At 35.0% G+C, this 14,193-nt stretch overlaps 2 protein-coding genes across 3 annotated transcripts in view; both read right to left on the bottom strand.

The window, feature by feature from the left end:
• Nucleotides 1-5,764, bottom strand: part of LOC105832083 — a 45,631-nt gene extending 39,867 nt beyond the window's left edge. The window contains exon 1 of the mRNA XM_036286162.1: nucleotides 5,631-5,764. Coding sequence (XP_036142055.1) covers nucleotides 5,631-5,645 — 15 coding nt within the window. The 5' untranslated portion in view covers nucleotides 5,646-5,764. The remainder of the gene's footprint in view (nucleotides 1-5,630) is intronic.
• The window catches only part of LOC105832563 (tudor and KH domain-containing protein homolog), a 40,236-nt gene continuing 31,586 nt past the window's right edge, over nucleotides 5,544-14,193 (bottom strand). The window contains exon 10 of one of the 2 annotated variants that reach the window (XR_004963061.1): nucleotides 5,544-5,877. The gene's annotated coding sequence lies outside the window, so the exon portion shown is untranslated. Of the gene's footprint in view, nucleotides 5,878-5,956; nucleotides 6,034-14,193 lie in introns of those variants that run through there. The other variant, XR_004963062.1, reaches the window with a different exon arrangement.

A 14,193-nucleotide genomic window follows, 5' to 3' on the forward strand; every position in this document is an offset into this window, starting at 1 on the left:
AAAAGCGAGTGTAAATAAAACTCGCTTTTGACAAATTTGTTTTTAGCAGATTTTACGTAGAAAAGAGCATGTATGAAATATGAATTTTTATTTCTTTAATTAACCAAGCGGATCATGTTTTTATCAGTATTCGTACGGTGCGATGTTTAGGCCCGAATTTATAGTCAGCCTTGACACTGGCACTCAGTCGCCATCTTGTTGCTTTTGATCCATTTACGTTCCATAAAACAAGGCGAGTGTAATAGCACATAATATTCGAATATTCTATACTCATACTGTGAATATACATACTGTATATAATGTACTGAGAATATTCTTATATCTTCTATATTCTATAATATACCATTATTCATATATTATCAGGATGCACTTGTTATATCAGCATAATATGCAATATTCATAAATTTTATATAACATTTTAATATTTTACTGTATGATAATATTTATAACATCAGTTTCTAAAACACATTTAAAATGTTAATAATTTAATATACATATACTATATATATATATATATACAGAGTGTCCCTGATCATGTTGGTCAACGCTCGTAAAAGGCAGAAAGAATCAAGATGAACATAAAAGTCCAATATTGTCTTTGGTTAGGTCTTGGGTTAGGTTAGGTTAGGTTAGGTTAGGTTAGGTTAGGTTTACCAATATCGAGGTATTAATTTTTCAAATTATACAAATGAAAGCGCACCGAGAGAAAAACTCGATCCACTCGAGCTATAACACGGAAGACAAGATCTATCGTGAATGTACGATAAGTTTTCATTAATTTATTGTTCACAATTACGATAGAAATTAATTAGATTTTTGCAGATCCGCTAATATCTCAATACGCTAATATCTCGATTATTAGTGGACCTAACCTAAGACAATATTGGACTTTTATGTTCATCTCAATCCCTTCTACCTTTTTATGAGCGTTAACCAACATATTCAGGGACACCCTGTGTATATTGTTATGAGTGACACACTCATAACGATAAATAAGGTGTCAGTAGCACGATGACGTAAGTCGGTCAGCTGCAGCAGTCAGCATCGAGCGCATCGCGCGAGGTTTCGCGCAATCCGCTCGACAATTAGCGCAATGCTCCTTAGACAGCACTTGCTGTCTAAGCAATAATTTGGAATACTGACCGATTTACGCTCTCACGCAATCCTCCCCTTCTTTCGATCCAACTACCGAATTATCGGATATATAAACCGGCGAAAGAAGGTGAGGATCGGGTCAATCCGAAGTAGACAAACTAAGACTACACACGACACTCTGCTTTGCGGGATCGTGTATCGCCGAGATAACTTATTGTAAATACACAACCACGACGCTCTGCTTTGCGGGGTCGTGGACAACGAGCTAATAGGCGCGACACTCTGCCTTGCGGGGTCGCGATCTATCCATTGTAACTGAATACAAGAATAAAAGTGTTCAAGACAAATAACGGTGTATGTGACGAAATACCTTCCTCGTGAGATCTCTGGCAGCGATCCCAAAATCGTACTCACAACGAGGGGTACAACAATATACATACATATATATATATATATATATAATTAACTACATATAAAATTACTTTTCGTTATAATCATTATATTAAATAAAGTAAAATATAAATAAAATTATATAATAATAACAAAATATATATAAACATTACAATTTATACAGTAAATACATAAAGAATATAAATTATTTAAACCAAACCTAATGAAGCATAATATACATTAAGATGCTGCTTTAACAAAACAAACTTTTTGCGGATGTCTTTTCATGTACTCATCCCAGTAAACATTGATATCTTGTAGAAATCGAAAAGACATCTTATTCAAGATATCTTCAAGTCGACATTTCTAAAAGATATCTAAAAGATATCTAAAAAGATTTTGTCGAAGATATCTTCATAGAATTTCTAAAAGATATCTGAAAGACATCTAAGACATCTTAAAAGATGTCTTAAAAATTTTCGAATTAGACATATCAAAAATATCTAAATGAAAGATCTATACAAGATACCTTAACCTCTTCCTGGCCAGAAGCCTTATATTAGACTTATAATTAAAATAAAATTAAATTTATAAATAAAAATAAAATTAAATTTACCGAAAATACTATATATTTATTTAGCTAAAATTACTTCTTTTAACATAATATATGCATTTATTTTGAAATAATTTGATATGTTACTTTAATGACACTATATATTGTCTCATACTTCAGAAAGTGCAACGTAGTCATATTTTTATATACATATTTTTCAACATTTTTATTGCAAATGACACTAAACAATCATTTTAACAATAAATAGTAATATAAAGTTCAAATACAACAAAAAAATAATTACTTTTTTCGAACTAAAAGCCTAATAATATTAGGCGTTAAAGTGATGTTATCTTCTTCGTAGTTCATTTCACTGACAAGGACAAAAATGTTTTAGTATTAAAATTAAAAAAGTCGGCCAAAAGGCCGACATCTAGAGTTTTGATCTTCTAGAGATTAATGATGTACGTCTTTTATACATATACCTTGAAAACCAATTTTAGAATTGCTTTAAGATATCTATAAACGTCTTTATATATTTATTACTCAATATTTAAAAAAAGATATTTTAAATCATAATTTAGTAGTTCATGTAGCGGTGAAACATCCGCCACAATACAATGTGTACACACGTGCAGCATCCGCAGTCGTGATGTAGTTCGCGGAATCGCCGCTATAGGCGACGACGCGATGCTGCCTTTCTCGTGATGAAATTTACATTCTGGGAGCTATATAAGAAGATCACTTACAGTGATGGATTAACTTCCCTAAGAGCACAGTTGACAGAAAGTCGACTAAATGTCGACTTCTAAACAGTCGACTAGAAGTTGACAGTATGTCGATTAAATGTCGACTTCTAAATAGTCGACTTCTAGAAGTTGACAGAAAGTCAACTAAATGTCGACTTCTAAATAGTCGACTTCTAGAAGTTGACAGAAAGTCAACTAAATGTCGACTTCTAAAAGTTGACGGAAAATTAGTCGACTAAGGCTGCGTTCGGGAAGCGCATATATCCTACATACTATCAGTGCTTTATCTGTGTCATTCATTAGACGTAAAAGACTTCGTGCTTGGACTGACAGGAAAGGATCTCGGAGCCTACAAGAAAAAGAGGATCGACGTAGTTACTAATGCATCGGAAAATGAAACGTCTGCCAAAATATTTTTATTGAGTTATCATAAATCGCAGATGACTTAGGAATAAGAATATCACCACCATAATGATTTGTTTAAAACAGGAGGTTCAGAATCACGATGATAAAGCATTAAAGTACGTCTGTTTCTCTGACGTTTCGATAATTCTCGACAACTTTTCCTCATAGTTGACAGGACAAATTAAACATCTACTCATAACCTTAAAAATATACTTTTATCCAAAATTTCCTCGTTTTCGACGTGGGGCTCTATTCTGTACCGGCTACCGACAACTATCGGTGTCGTTATGCAGGTTTTTTGCCATATAAAATATCTGCGCAATGAAACCAATAGTTGTCAATAGGCAGTACAGAATAGATCCCCTGCATAGAAAGTTGGCTGAAATCTGACGTTTAAAGTTGTCGGAAAGTTGACTTTTCGTCATGACGGGAAGTCGACTTTTAGTCGGCGTTCCTTGGGACATTCGCCGACTTTAAGTCGACTTTCGTCTTTAAAAAAGTCGACTTTACGTCAAGTCACATCAGTTACGGTGTAGTCAACTACAAGTCGACATAAAGTCGACTTTTTGCTTTTAGGGTTATGATAGCAATCGTAGTAAGCTCTCAACTCTCTTAAAGCCTACGTAATAAATTTTTTGTATTCTAATGGAGAGAATTCCACGAGTCTTCGCACGTCCTCTCGGAGAAAGCTCTGTGAGCCTCCGCATAAATGTATAAACCTTTATAAATGTCTAAAAAGAATTCTAGAAAAGGTCTTCAAGACGTATAAAAGACATCTTTGTCTCAAAATGTCTCATATAGATTTTTTGGATTTCTAAAAGACATCTTTTAGATATCTTTAAGATATCTTTAGATTTCTTCAAGATGTCTTTTATGCCTGATTTCTTCACGTCCAGTTATCTTGCGGTTAAAATTATCCAGGAGATAAACTACCAGATCCATGCACGTGATTAGTTAAACTTATTGATTATATTTATCCTCCAGATAACTTTATCGGGAAGTAAAGAAATTGGGCATTAGACATCGCCAGATATCTAAAAGATATCTCAAACTGTTGTATAAGACATCTTTTAGATCGCGAAAAGATATCTTTTCGTAAAAAATGCGAGATATCGCAAGAAATCACAAGATGTCTTTTAGAAATCTAAAAGACATCTTTTTGTCTATATGGTTATTATAAAAAGTATAATATAGTAATTTTTTAATTTTTAAAGTGTAAAAAAATCGCTATCAACAATTAAAGTTATCACTTTTTATAACTTTAATTACTGGTAGCAACCATTACACTTATTAAAAAATTTTTTTAAATTACTGTTACTTTCTTAATTACTTTCTTGGTTATGAACAAAACAGAAAGATCCCTTCCTTTAAAAATTGATAAAGAAAAAACACTCTAATATACACATAATATATTGGCATATACGGTATACTATATTCTATAAATGAGTAGTACATATTATCAGCAGGGTTGAGTAGTAACTAGTTAAAAAGTTAAAAGTTATTAATAAAGTTAAAAAGTTAATAACTTTTAATTTAATTTAGTTAGTTTTAAAGGATTTAATTTTAAACTTTAACTTGTTATTTTTGAAACGCATAAACTTTAACTTATTCACTTTTTTTCCAAAATTAAAAATTTTATCTGGGCGAAAAAAAATTATAAAATAAAAATTTATTCCTGTATAAAAACAATATTTTTTGTTATTTCATATAATTAATATTATAATTTAATTTACAAAAAAAAATATTAAATATATTTGATGATCGACATTGTAATTATGTTGGTAATCTGACTTAAATAAATTATGTGGCGTTTTAATTAAATATAAATAAAACTTCTCAAAATAAACTTTTACTTTAACTTAAGTTAAATTAATCTTAACGTAACTTTAACTGAGATAGTTTTTTTATTTATGTAACTCTTAACTTAACTGAATTATAATAATTTTATAATCCATTAACTTTAATTTAGTTAAAAAAATATATTAACTTACCCAACCCTGATTATCAGTACATACTGCAAAATATTTACTGAGTAAATAGAAAAAGCGGATGTAAGAATACTTTCATTATGTACTGAGAATGTCACAGTACGTATTTCTATTATCATTTGAATATACGAATAGTAATATATGTGATATTCTCCGAATTTTTCTTTGTATTGTTAGGATAAGCGGTGTGAAGCAACTACATATTTTGATTGTAACAAATAAGCTAGAATAAATTTAAAGTTAAATGTTAAAATAAGTTAGCGGATAAAAAAAGGGATGTATATTTATAAATTTTGTTACCTCCAAGGCGATCAATAAAAGATTGCTATTATTATTATATGTCAGTATTATATTAATATTATATAATAAACATAATCGTTTATTTAAACGCAGTTTGATTCAGTATAAAGAAATGTGATAATTAAATAATTACATAAATTTGTTATTTACCAAGTTATTCATCATCCTTGTAGTAATGCTGAAAGTAACAGGAATTCGATTCGTCCAACTAAAGAGAGAAGCTCTGTTGTTGTCGTTTTATATGTCTCGCTTCGCCGCAGCTTTCTAGTCTTGCTAGAAGAAACCGACAATTACTTCTGGCCATTTCTTGCACCATGTTTATCCCATCGTGAGTCAATTGTCGCGCTAAGTCAATTGGTACGACCGCAAATCGTTGAAATGCACGGCGAAGTTTCCCCTAAAAAAATGATTATATTCTTCTTCCTGAGTCACGCCTCAACAATTTCGATCTTCTTTCAATCGAACTTTCGATTATCTTTTCTTTTCCTGTGAGTGTTTTTCTTCCCGCAATTTATCACGACTCCTTGCCACTTTAGCCACTTGTTAATGATTTCTAATAACATAAGTAAGAAATTTTTTACCTAAAAATAAATTCATTTCCTTATTTACATTTATTACTCTTAAATTGACAAAAATTTATTTTTTTTACATGTTTATCCGCGTACACTTTTTCAATTTGCAATTTATTTATAATATGTATATAAAAAACTATATCAATATTTTTTCTTCTTCCCAGGTAGCAAGGTGTCGTCTAATTGACGGCATTTTTTGGTCATATGACGAACCAGACGTCATAATGTCGAGATAAAATTACGTCTAAATGTCGTAAAACTGATGTACATTTGTCTCATCTTAACGACGTCATATATTGACGTCAAAAATACGTCATTATTTTCATATTATTGACGTCATTTTCAAGAAGCTAGTATCGTACATTTGACGGTATTTTATTGTTATTTTTGACAAAACATAGGTTTTTAGATTACATTTAATAAAGACGACATTTTAACGTCATTTTTATGACTATCCCAGTTAGTAAAAGCCGTTATTTTGACGTTTTAAAAAATATTTCGGGTACATGTCCTATATATGCAGTACTTGCATTATGAAAATATCGAAATAACGTAATTATAATGTAAAAAAAAAATTGACGTTGTTTCTCAACAAGCATCGTGACCCACCACACCATAGTCACATTTGGCATTGCATAACTTCCGCGGTCACCCATCCAACTCTGAACCCGCGCCGTCGACGTTGCTTGACTTCGAAGATCATACGCTACCTAGCACTTTGTGATGATCCGTAAACACTTGATGCTCATGAACACATATTTGTTATAGATCAGTTCAATAGATGCGAGAAACATGAAACTTGTAGTTAACTAATATTTTTAAGAAATATAAATTTACAGTTTTTTTCATGATTTTTACATATGCGAAATAACATGTGGAATAACTTATAAAAATATGTTTTTGCTCTGTTCTTTTGATAAAGCTAAATTATACCTCAGACAGAACGCAATATTTATAAAATATTTATAAAATATTTATAAAATATTTATAATATTTATTTAAATATTTTATAAATATTTATCCAAATATTTTATAAATATTTTTGTGGTCTTAGATTTGACAAATCATAAAGATTAATCATAAATATTATAAAAATATTTATGAAATATTTATAAATATTTACAAAATATTACTTATACAAATCTTTATCTTTTATTTACCATAAATATTATATAAAATATTTAGTCTATATTTTAATATGTTGAATAAAAATTTTTTCTTCGTATATATAAAATATGTGTAAAATATTTATATAATATTTTGAAAAAATAAATATTAATAAATATTAATAATATTTATCATAAATATTATGTGCTGTCTGGGATGATTCTAAAATATTAATAGTATTAATTATATAAAATATTATATTAATTTTAATAATGTTGTTTATTAACCAATCTTTAAATAATGATTAATAGTTATAATAAGTAGCAAAGTGTCGTCCACCTCAATAATTTGTCATTTGAGGTCAAATCGTCAATTATTACAAAGAATTATAGTTAACGTCAGTAATTAGTCACTAATAAAACTATATTAATACGTTGTAAAATGATCAATTAACTGACGTTATTAATTAGTCAAGAATATGACGTCGAAAATACGTTGTAGGGTGGATAAATGACTGACGTAATTAATAGGTCAAAAAATGACGTTACTATTACGTCTTAATTTGGTAACATGACGTCCGCGACCCTAAATGACGAATTATTGACGTCGTATTAACGTCACCTTGCTACCTGGGTTATTACGTTTGGTTTCTATTATATAAGCTGAGTGCTGAGTTATAAAATTTACGTAATAATTATTAATATATTTTACATTGCTTAAAGAAATACTTATATAGATTTACATTTAATCTTTTTGCGTTACAATTTAACTATCTAATCTCTCGTATACTTTAATCAATTCATATACTCATTTTCATACGTTAATATAATTTAAAATTTAAAAGATACGAAAATATAAAATCCACGTACTGGCATAATATTTCAATATCTCAGTTCTTGTAACTTTAAATATGATTTGCTTAAAAATAAAGTACAAAATAATCATTTTATGAAATTATGATTTTAAATAAAGTGGTAAAAATAAATCTTACATATTAATATTACAAAAAATATTATACATATAAATCTATAAATACTATAAAAAATATTATAAAAAGTACTACATAAAATGATCAACGGTATCATATTAAAGCAAAAACTTCTCAGCTAGCCAGGCCTGTTAAAATCACATATCGTGAAAGCTTTACAGCAAGAATTGTTTCATTTTTGACAACAATTTTATGACAAGTAATTGTCTGTTGCTTTGTCTTCTAAAAGTTTCGAGCAAATTTACGGCAAAAGTTTTCATCACACGATGCTACAAATAACAAAGAAAGACTTGTACATAAATATTACGTAGAGAAATTACAAGATTTGCTCCGACACGATAAAATGCAAAATTTGAGCAAATAACGGAGCAAACCTTGCTACACGACATGACAAAAAATTTATGGCAGGAACAGGAAATCTTGTTAAGTACAGAATAACGGCAAATTAGTAGCAAGAACAAAATAAAACTTGCCGAGCACACTTTTGCAACAAAATTGCGACAAGGTGTGTCCGTAAACAGCTTAGTTTTTGCTGGCAAGGTTTGTTGCAAATAGTATGACGCACATTTTGCAAATAACAGGGTTGCATTATCGAATTTTAAACTTTATTTCTGGGTGACTTTATTATCTATCTCGAGATGGCGCATTTCTCGTAAAAAAGATTTACCTACTGGATTAATAAAAGGGGGTCGTCTAGAACAGAGAACCAAATACGATTGCATCATTCACATATGATATTGGACTAATCAGTCCAATATTTCATTTTTGTTGATTTCTTAATTTTGACAAGATTTTTCCTGTTCTTGTCACAAATTTGCTATCATATTGTGCATGGCAAGGTTTGCCTTGTTTTTGCCACAAATTTGCTATCATGCTATGTACAGCAAGGTTTGCTCTATCCCTTACGGAAAAAACACTCTAATTTTGAGAATTTACATTCAAAATTGAGTGTTAATACTCGATTTTGGGAGTTTACTCCCAAATTTAGGTGTATACGCTCAAATCTTGAGTATTTACACTAAAGATTGTGTGTTTATACTCGAACATTGAGTGTGTACATCCAATGACTGAGTATTCATACCAAAGTTTGGATTTAAATATTGAATATTTGAAAGTATACTCTCAACATTTGGATATGACACTCAATAAATGAGTGTATACTTCCAACATAAAGTGTGAACACTGAAACGTTGGGGATGTACACTCAACATCTATTGGTTGAAGGTATACACTTAATATTGAGTGTGCACTCTCAAACATTGGATTAGAAAATGTTAAATAAAAACAAAAGCAAGAAAAGCAAGTTCAACCAAAACATTCAACTATAGAGTGTTCAGTTGGCTTTGAGTATTAATTTGAGTATTACTTTCAACTTGGATGTTTGCCATCTAATTAAGTGTTATTTTCAGTGTTATTCTTAAATTTAGGATTAATATTGAAATTAACACTCAATTAGATGGCGAACATTCAAGTTGAGAATAACAACACTCTAATTAAAAGTAAATTAAAGAGTAAACACTCAAGTTGAGTGTTTACACTGAATTAAGTGTTTACCCCTTGTCCCAAATTATACTCAATTTGAGTATTTTTTAAAGTGTTATTTTTAGTGTTTTTTCTGTAATGGATTCTTGCCACAAATTTGCTATCATATTGTGTACAGCAAGGTTTACCTTGTTCTTGCTGCAAATTTGTTGTTATGCTTTACTAGCAAATTTTACCCTGTTATTTGCATAAAATATGCGTCATATTATTTACAACAAGCCTTGCCAGCAAAAGCTAAACTTAATGCGGACACACCTTGTCGTAATTTTGCAGCAAAGGTTTGCTCGAGTTTGCGGCAAACTTCGCGTAAAGTTCGCGTCATTTTGCTAGCTGGGTTGGTATGGCCGGGGCATATTAAAACGCAATGGCCCATCAATGTTTTACAATAAAATTACAGTTTTACATATAAAAATTATTTATACAAATAAAAAAATAAAAAATATGTAATACTAATATTTGTCCAAATGTATTTAGGAAACATAATATTTAAAAAATGATAACTTGTTAATCTGGTACAGATGTTAAGTGGAAGCGAGGTATTTCCCGATTTTCATACGAAACACTGTTTTCTCCATTGACATAAAGAATGGACTGATCATCGCAATAAATAGACGGACTTGTTATAGAAAGAGCAATTCTATGACTGCGTTTACGCGAACTGCAACATTCCTGAGTGTGAAGACCACAAAACCATACAACATGGCGAGTGTCGCTTGGAGTCATGAAAATATTTTAATAATGTTTTTTACTTTAATAACATAGGCACACAAAAAAAGTATTTTGCCCAACGGACTAGACCATGATGTCCTTATGTTTTTGAGGTCGCTAAATCTGAATCCGAATCCCGTTTTGGCCCATCAGGTCAAGGTTCTTCCCTAACCTCACAAATAAGTAAAAAAAAACCTGCTAAAGTGGCACTTTTTGGACTAAACTATAATCTTGACGACTGAAACTATTAGGGAGAAAGAGTATTTCTTATAATTTTTTTAAATATTATTCTTAAATTGTTGAGTTACTGAATTTAATTCTTACATTAGATTTGAGTGAGTCTCAGATGCGCACAGTAATAAACGGGCACAGCAGGCTGAATGAAACGGGCACAGTAACAAACGGACACAGTAATAAACGGACACAGTAACAAACGAACACAGTAACAAACGGACACAGACCAAATGCGCAGACTGCACATGCGCACAGACCAAATGCACACACGGAAAGTCGCAAACCCATGTGATGCAGTGAATGCTTTGCACGCACGCACGCACGCACGCACGCACGCACGCACGCACGCACGCACGCACGCACGCACGCACGCACGCACGCACGCACGCACGCACGCACGCACGCACGCACGCACGCACGCACGCACGCACGCACGCACGCACGCACGCACGCACGCACGCACGCACGCACGCACGCACGCACGCACGCACGCACGCACGCACGCACGCACGCACGCACGCACGCACGCACGCACGCACGCACGCACGCACGCACGCACGCACGCACGCACGCACGCACGCACGCACGCACGCACGCACGCACGCACGCACGCACGCACGCACGCACGCACGCACGCACGCACGCACGCACGCACGCACGCACGCACGCACGCACGCACGCACGCACGCACGCACGCACGCACGCACGCACGCACGCACGCACGCACGCACGCACGCACGCACGCACGCACGCACGCACGCACGCACACGCGCGCGCGCGCGCGGGGGGGTGCAAGGAGGGCCTTTAGTCCGCACCCACCCCGTCCAAGTCGCTAACCTACTTTATTCTGCTTGCAATGTACATGGATTGCATTTGGTCCGTGCGCATGTGCAGTGTGCGCATTTGGTCTCTGTCCGTTTGTTACTGTGTCCGTTTATTACTGCGTCCGTTTGTTACTGTGTCCGTTTCGCATTGTGTCCGTTTGTTACTGTGTCCGTTTATTACTGTGTCCGTTTGTTACTGTGTCCGTTTCATTCAGCCTGCTGTGTCCGTTTATTACTGTGCGCATCTGGGACGCTCCCTTAGATTTACCCCATAAGATTCGACATTCAACAAAAATCACAGAAAATTACAATCATATTTACAAAATAAACAAGACAGCTTCCTAAACCCAAGGAAGAAGATTCGGATTCAGCGACCCCAAAAACATAAGAATATCATGGTGCCTTCATAAAATACTTTTTTTATGTGCTTGTGTAACGTATTCTGTATTAAAAACATTTTTTACTATTTTGAGCAAAATAAAAAAGATTGTATCTTTATTCATTTTTTTTAAGATATCGATTTTTGTCCATTTTTATTTGTCAATATAATTATACCTTTTAAACTATATCTAAAATCCATTTATCCCGATTCTAGATCTATCTTTTACCCTTCCAAAACTTTTTAATTCGTTAAAAATTGACGAAAATACGATAGATTTAAAAAAATCTGTTTTTGCGATTTTTTCAACTCAATTTTAGTCGCAATTTGGCCATAATTTTAAATGTTAAATCAACGCAAATTCCACGCGGAACGAGGTATATCCTCCCCCCCTTTACTTACAACACACGAGATCTATAATTATTTTGTTTCTGCGATGGTATGGTAATCGGCTAGGATAAAAACACGGATATTATCAAAAAGAACCGAATTTTATTAGAAAACCGACAGTTGTATTCATTCAGTTCATTCAGTCTCGGACAGCAAGGAACTGAACTAACTCGGGAGAAACTTCCCTAGAGATTGAGAAAAATAGAGTTGCCAATAGAATAGTTATTAGATTGACAGATAGCAGCTCCTAACAGTGTATTATATTCATAGAGCTTGTATTAATGGAAGAGCCTTGGTGCATCGCGACGCGCGCGGGGAGAATTGACAGAGAGGTGGATATATTCTGTCTTTTTTCGTGCGAAAACAGGTTCTATACAATAACGTAACTATACAATCTGAGGCCCGATTCTCGAACTCGTATGAAAAAAATTGCTTACAAAGATAATCACTGTGCATTCATTAAGTGGTACATAATTTAAAATCTAAAAGATGTATGCAAATCAATGAATGCACAGTATTACTTTCGTATGTAAAAATTTTTTGTACTAATTGTAACAGCCCAAAGGCAAAGTAGGCACCAAGTAGGTAGGCTCGTACCTGTCGTACCGCTCGTATATGCGCTTCTTTCCTTCTAGAAAACGGAGTGATGAGGATATCCAACACGAAAAGACAAAATATATGAGAATATATTCATGTCTCTGTCGATTTTCCCCGCGCGGACCCCGGCATATAGCAATGGCCCCTCCATTAATACAAGCTCTATGATTATATTAGTAGGGCAGTTTACACACGCACGCACGCACGCACGCACGCACGCACGCATGCTGTAAGCATCGGAAGTGTGAGGATCTCGCTTGGCGTGGAATTCGCATTACAACTTCACAGTTAAAATTGTGGCCAAATTGTGACTAAAATTGGGTTAGGTTAGGTTAGGTTAGGTTGGGTTAGGTTAGGTTACTCGCAGGAGGGTTAAAATCTTTAATTAAAGAAATTAACCTGGGGCTTAGCGCACCCCCGAATCCGAGCTAAACTTCAAGTAGTCAAGGCCATTGTTAGGGTGTGTAATCTTTAACAAATGGCTATAAATTGTAACTATTAAAATAGATATAACCCGTAAAAGTAGGGGAATAAGTCCCAAGCACGTAGGCGGTCCTTACTGATGAAATGGCTTGCGCCGGTACCGGGGGGTCCGTCAACAAGTGAAAAGTAGGATAAGTCGAGTAGGGAGTGGGTTTTAGTGGGTAGGCTATGTGCGCAGTATCTATCGCGATGTGCGCACATAGAATCCCACACTACGGGTGTACGGGCACCCGGGTGTCTTGGGCCGCCTGGTCTCCTTACCGCGGAGTGGTTGGATCTGCTCAACCACAAGCGGTTTGGACTCCTGGATGGCCTTTCATGAAGATTTCCCACTTCCTCGCAAAAAAAAGGTTAGGTTAGGTTAGGTTAGGTGAGGATACAGACCCGGCCGCCGCCGTTGTCGCGGCCTCGTCTGGGCCGCCGGCGGGCGGCGGGGGGAAATGGGGGACACCCCTCCGGATAGAGGGGTAGGAGAAAAAGTGGGTGCGTCGATGTCGCGCCCAAACGGCGCGAGTGTGGAGGCTGGCCCGGAGGGACGTGCGGGGTCGTTCGTGTAGCGCGACCCTCCCACCGGGCCATGAAAACATCTGCCCGCTGGGGGCCCGGCCCGGCCGTGAAACCTGGGCACGGAGTTCCCCCCTATGCGGCTACCAAAGCAACGCGGGCCGTCGGGGGGCGGGGGTTGCCCGGAGCGTCGTCCGCTCCCGCCCCTCGTCTCCCCGACAAGAGCAGCAACTCGGGGGACAGCCGATACCGGTCCCCCGTCTCTCCCCTCCGCACGTCGCAAAGAGGGCGGGAGAGTGGTGGCGGCGGGGGAGACAAACAATCAGTCTTCCCAGCCCCAATGTAGGGGCCAGGTTGGTCCAAAAACAAATGGACCGAGCGGAGG

This window comes from Monomorium pharaonis, chromosome 4, assembly GCF_013373865.1.
Source record: "Monomorium pharaonis isolate MP-MQ-018 chromosome 4, ASM1337386v2, whole genome shotgun sequence".
In the NCBI taxonomy this organism is placed as follows: Eukaryota; Metazoa; Arthropoda; class Insecta; order Hymenoptera; family Formicidae; genus Monomorium; species Monomorium pharaonis.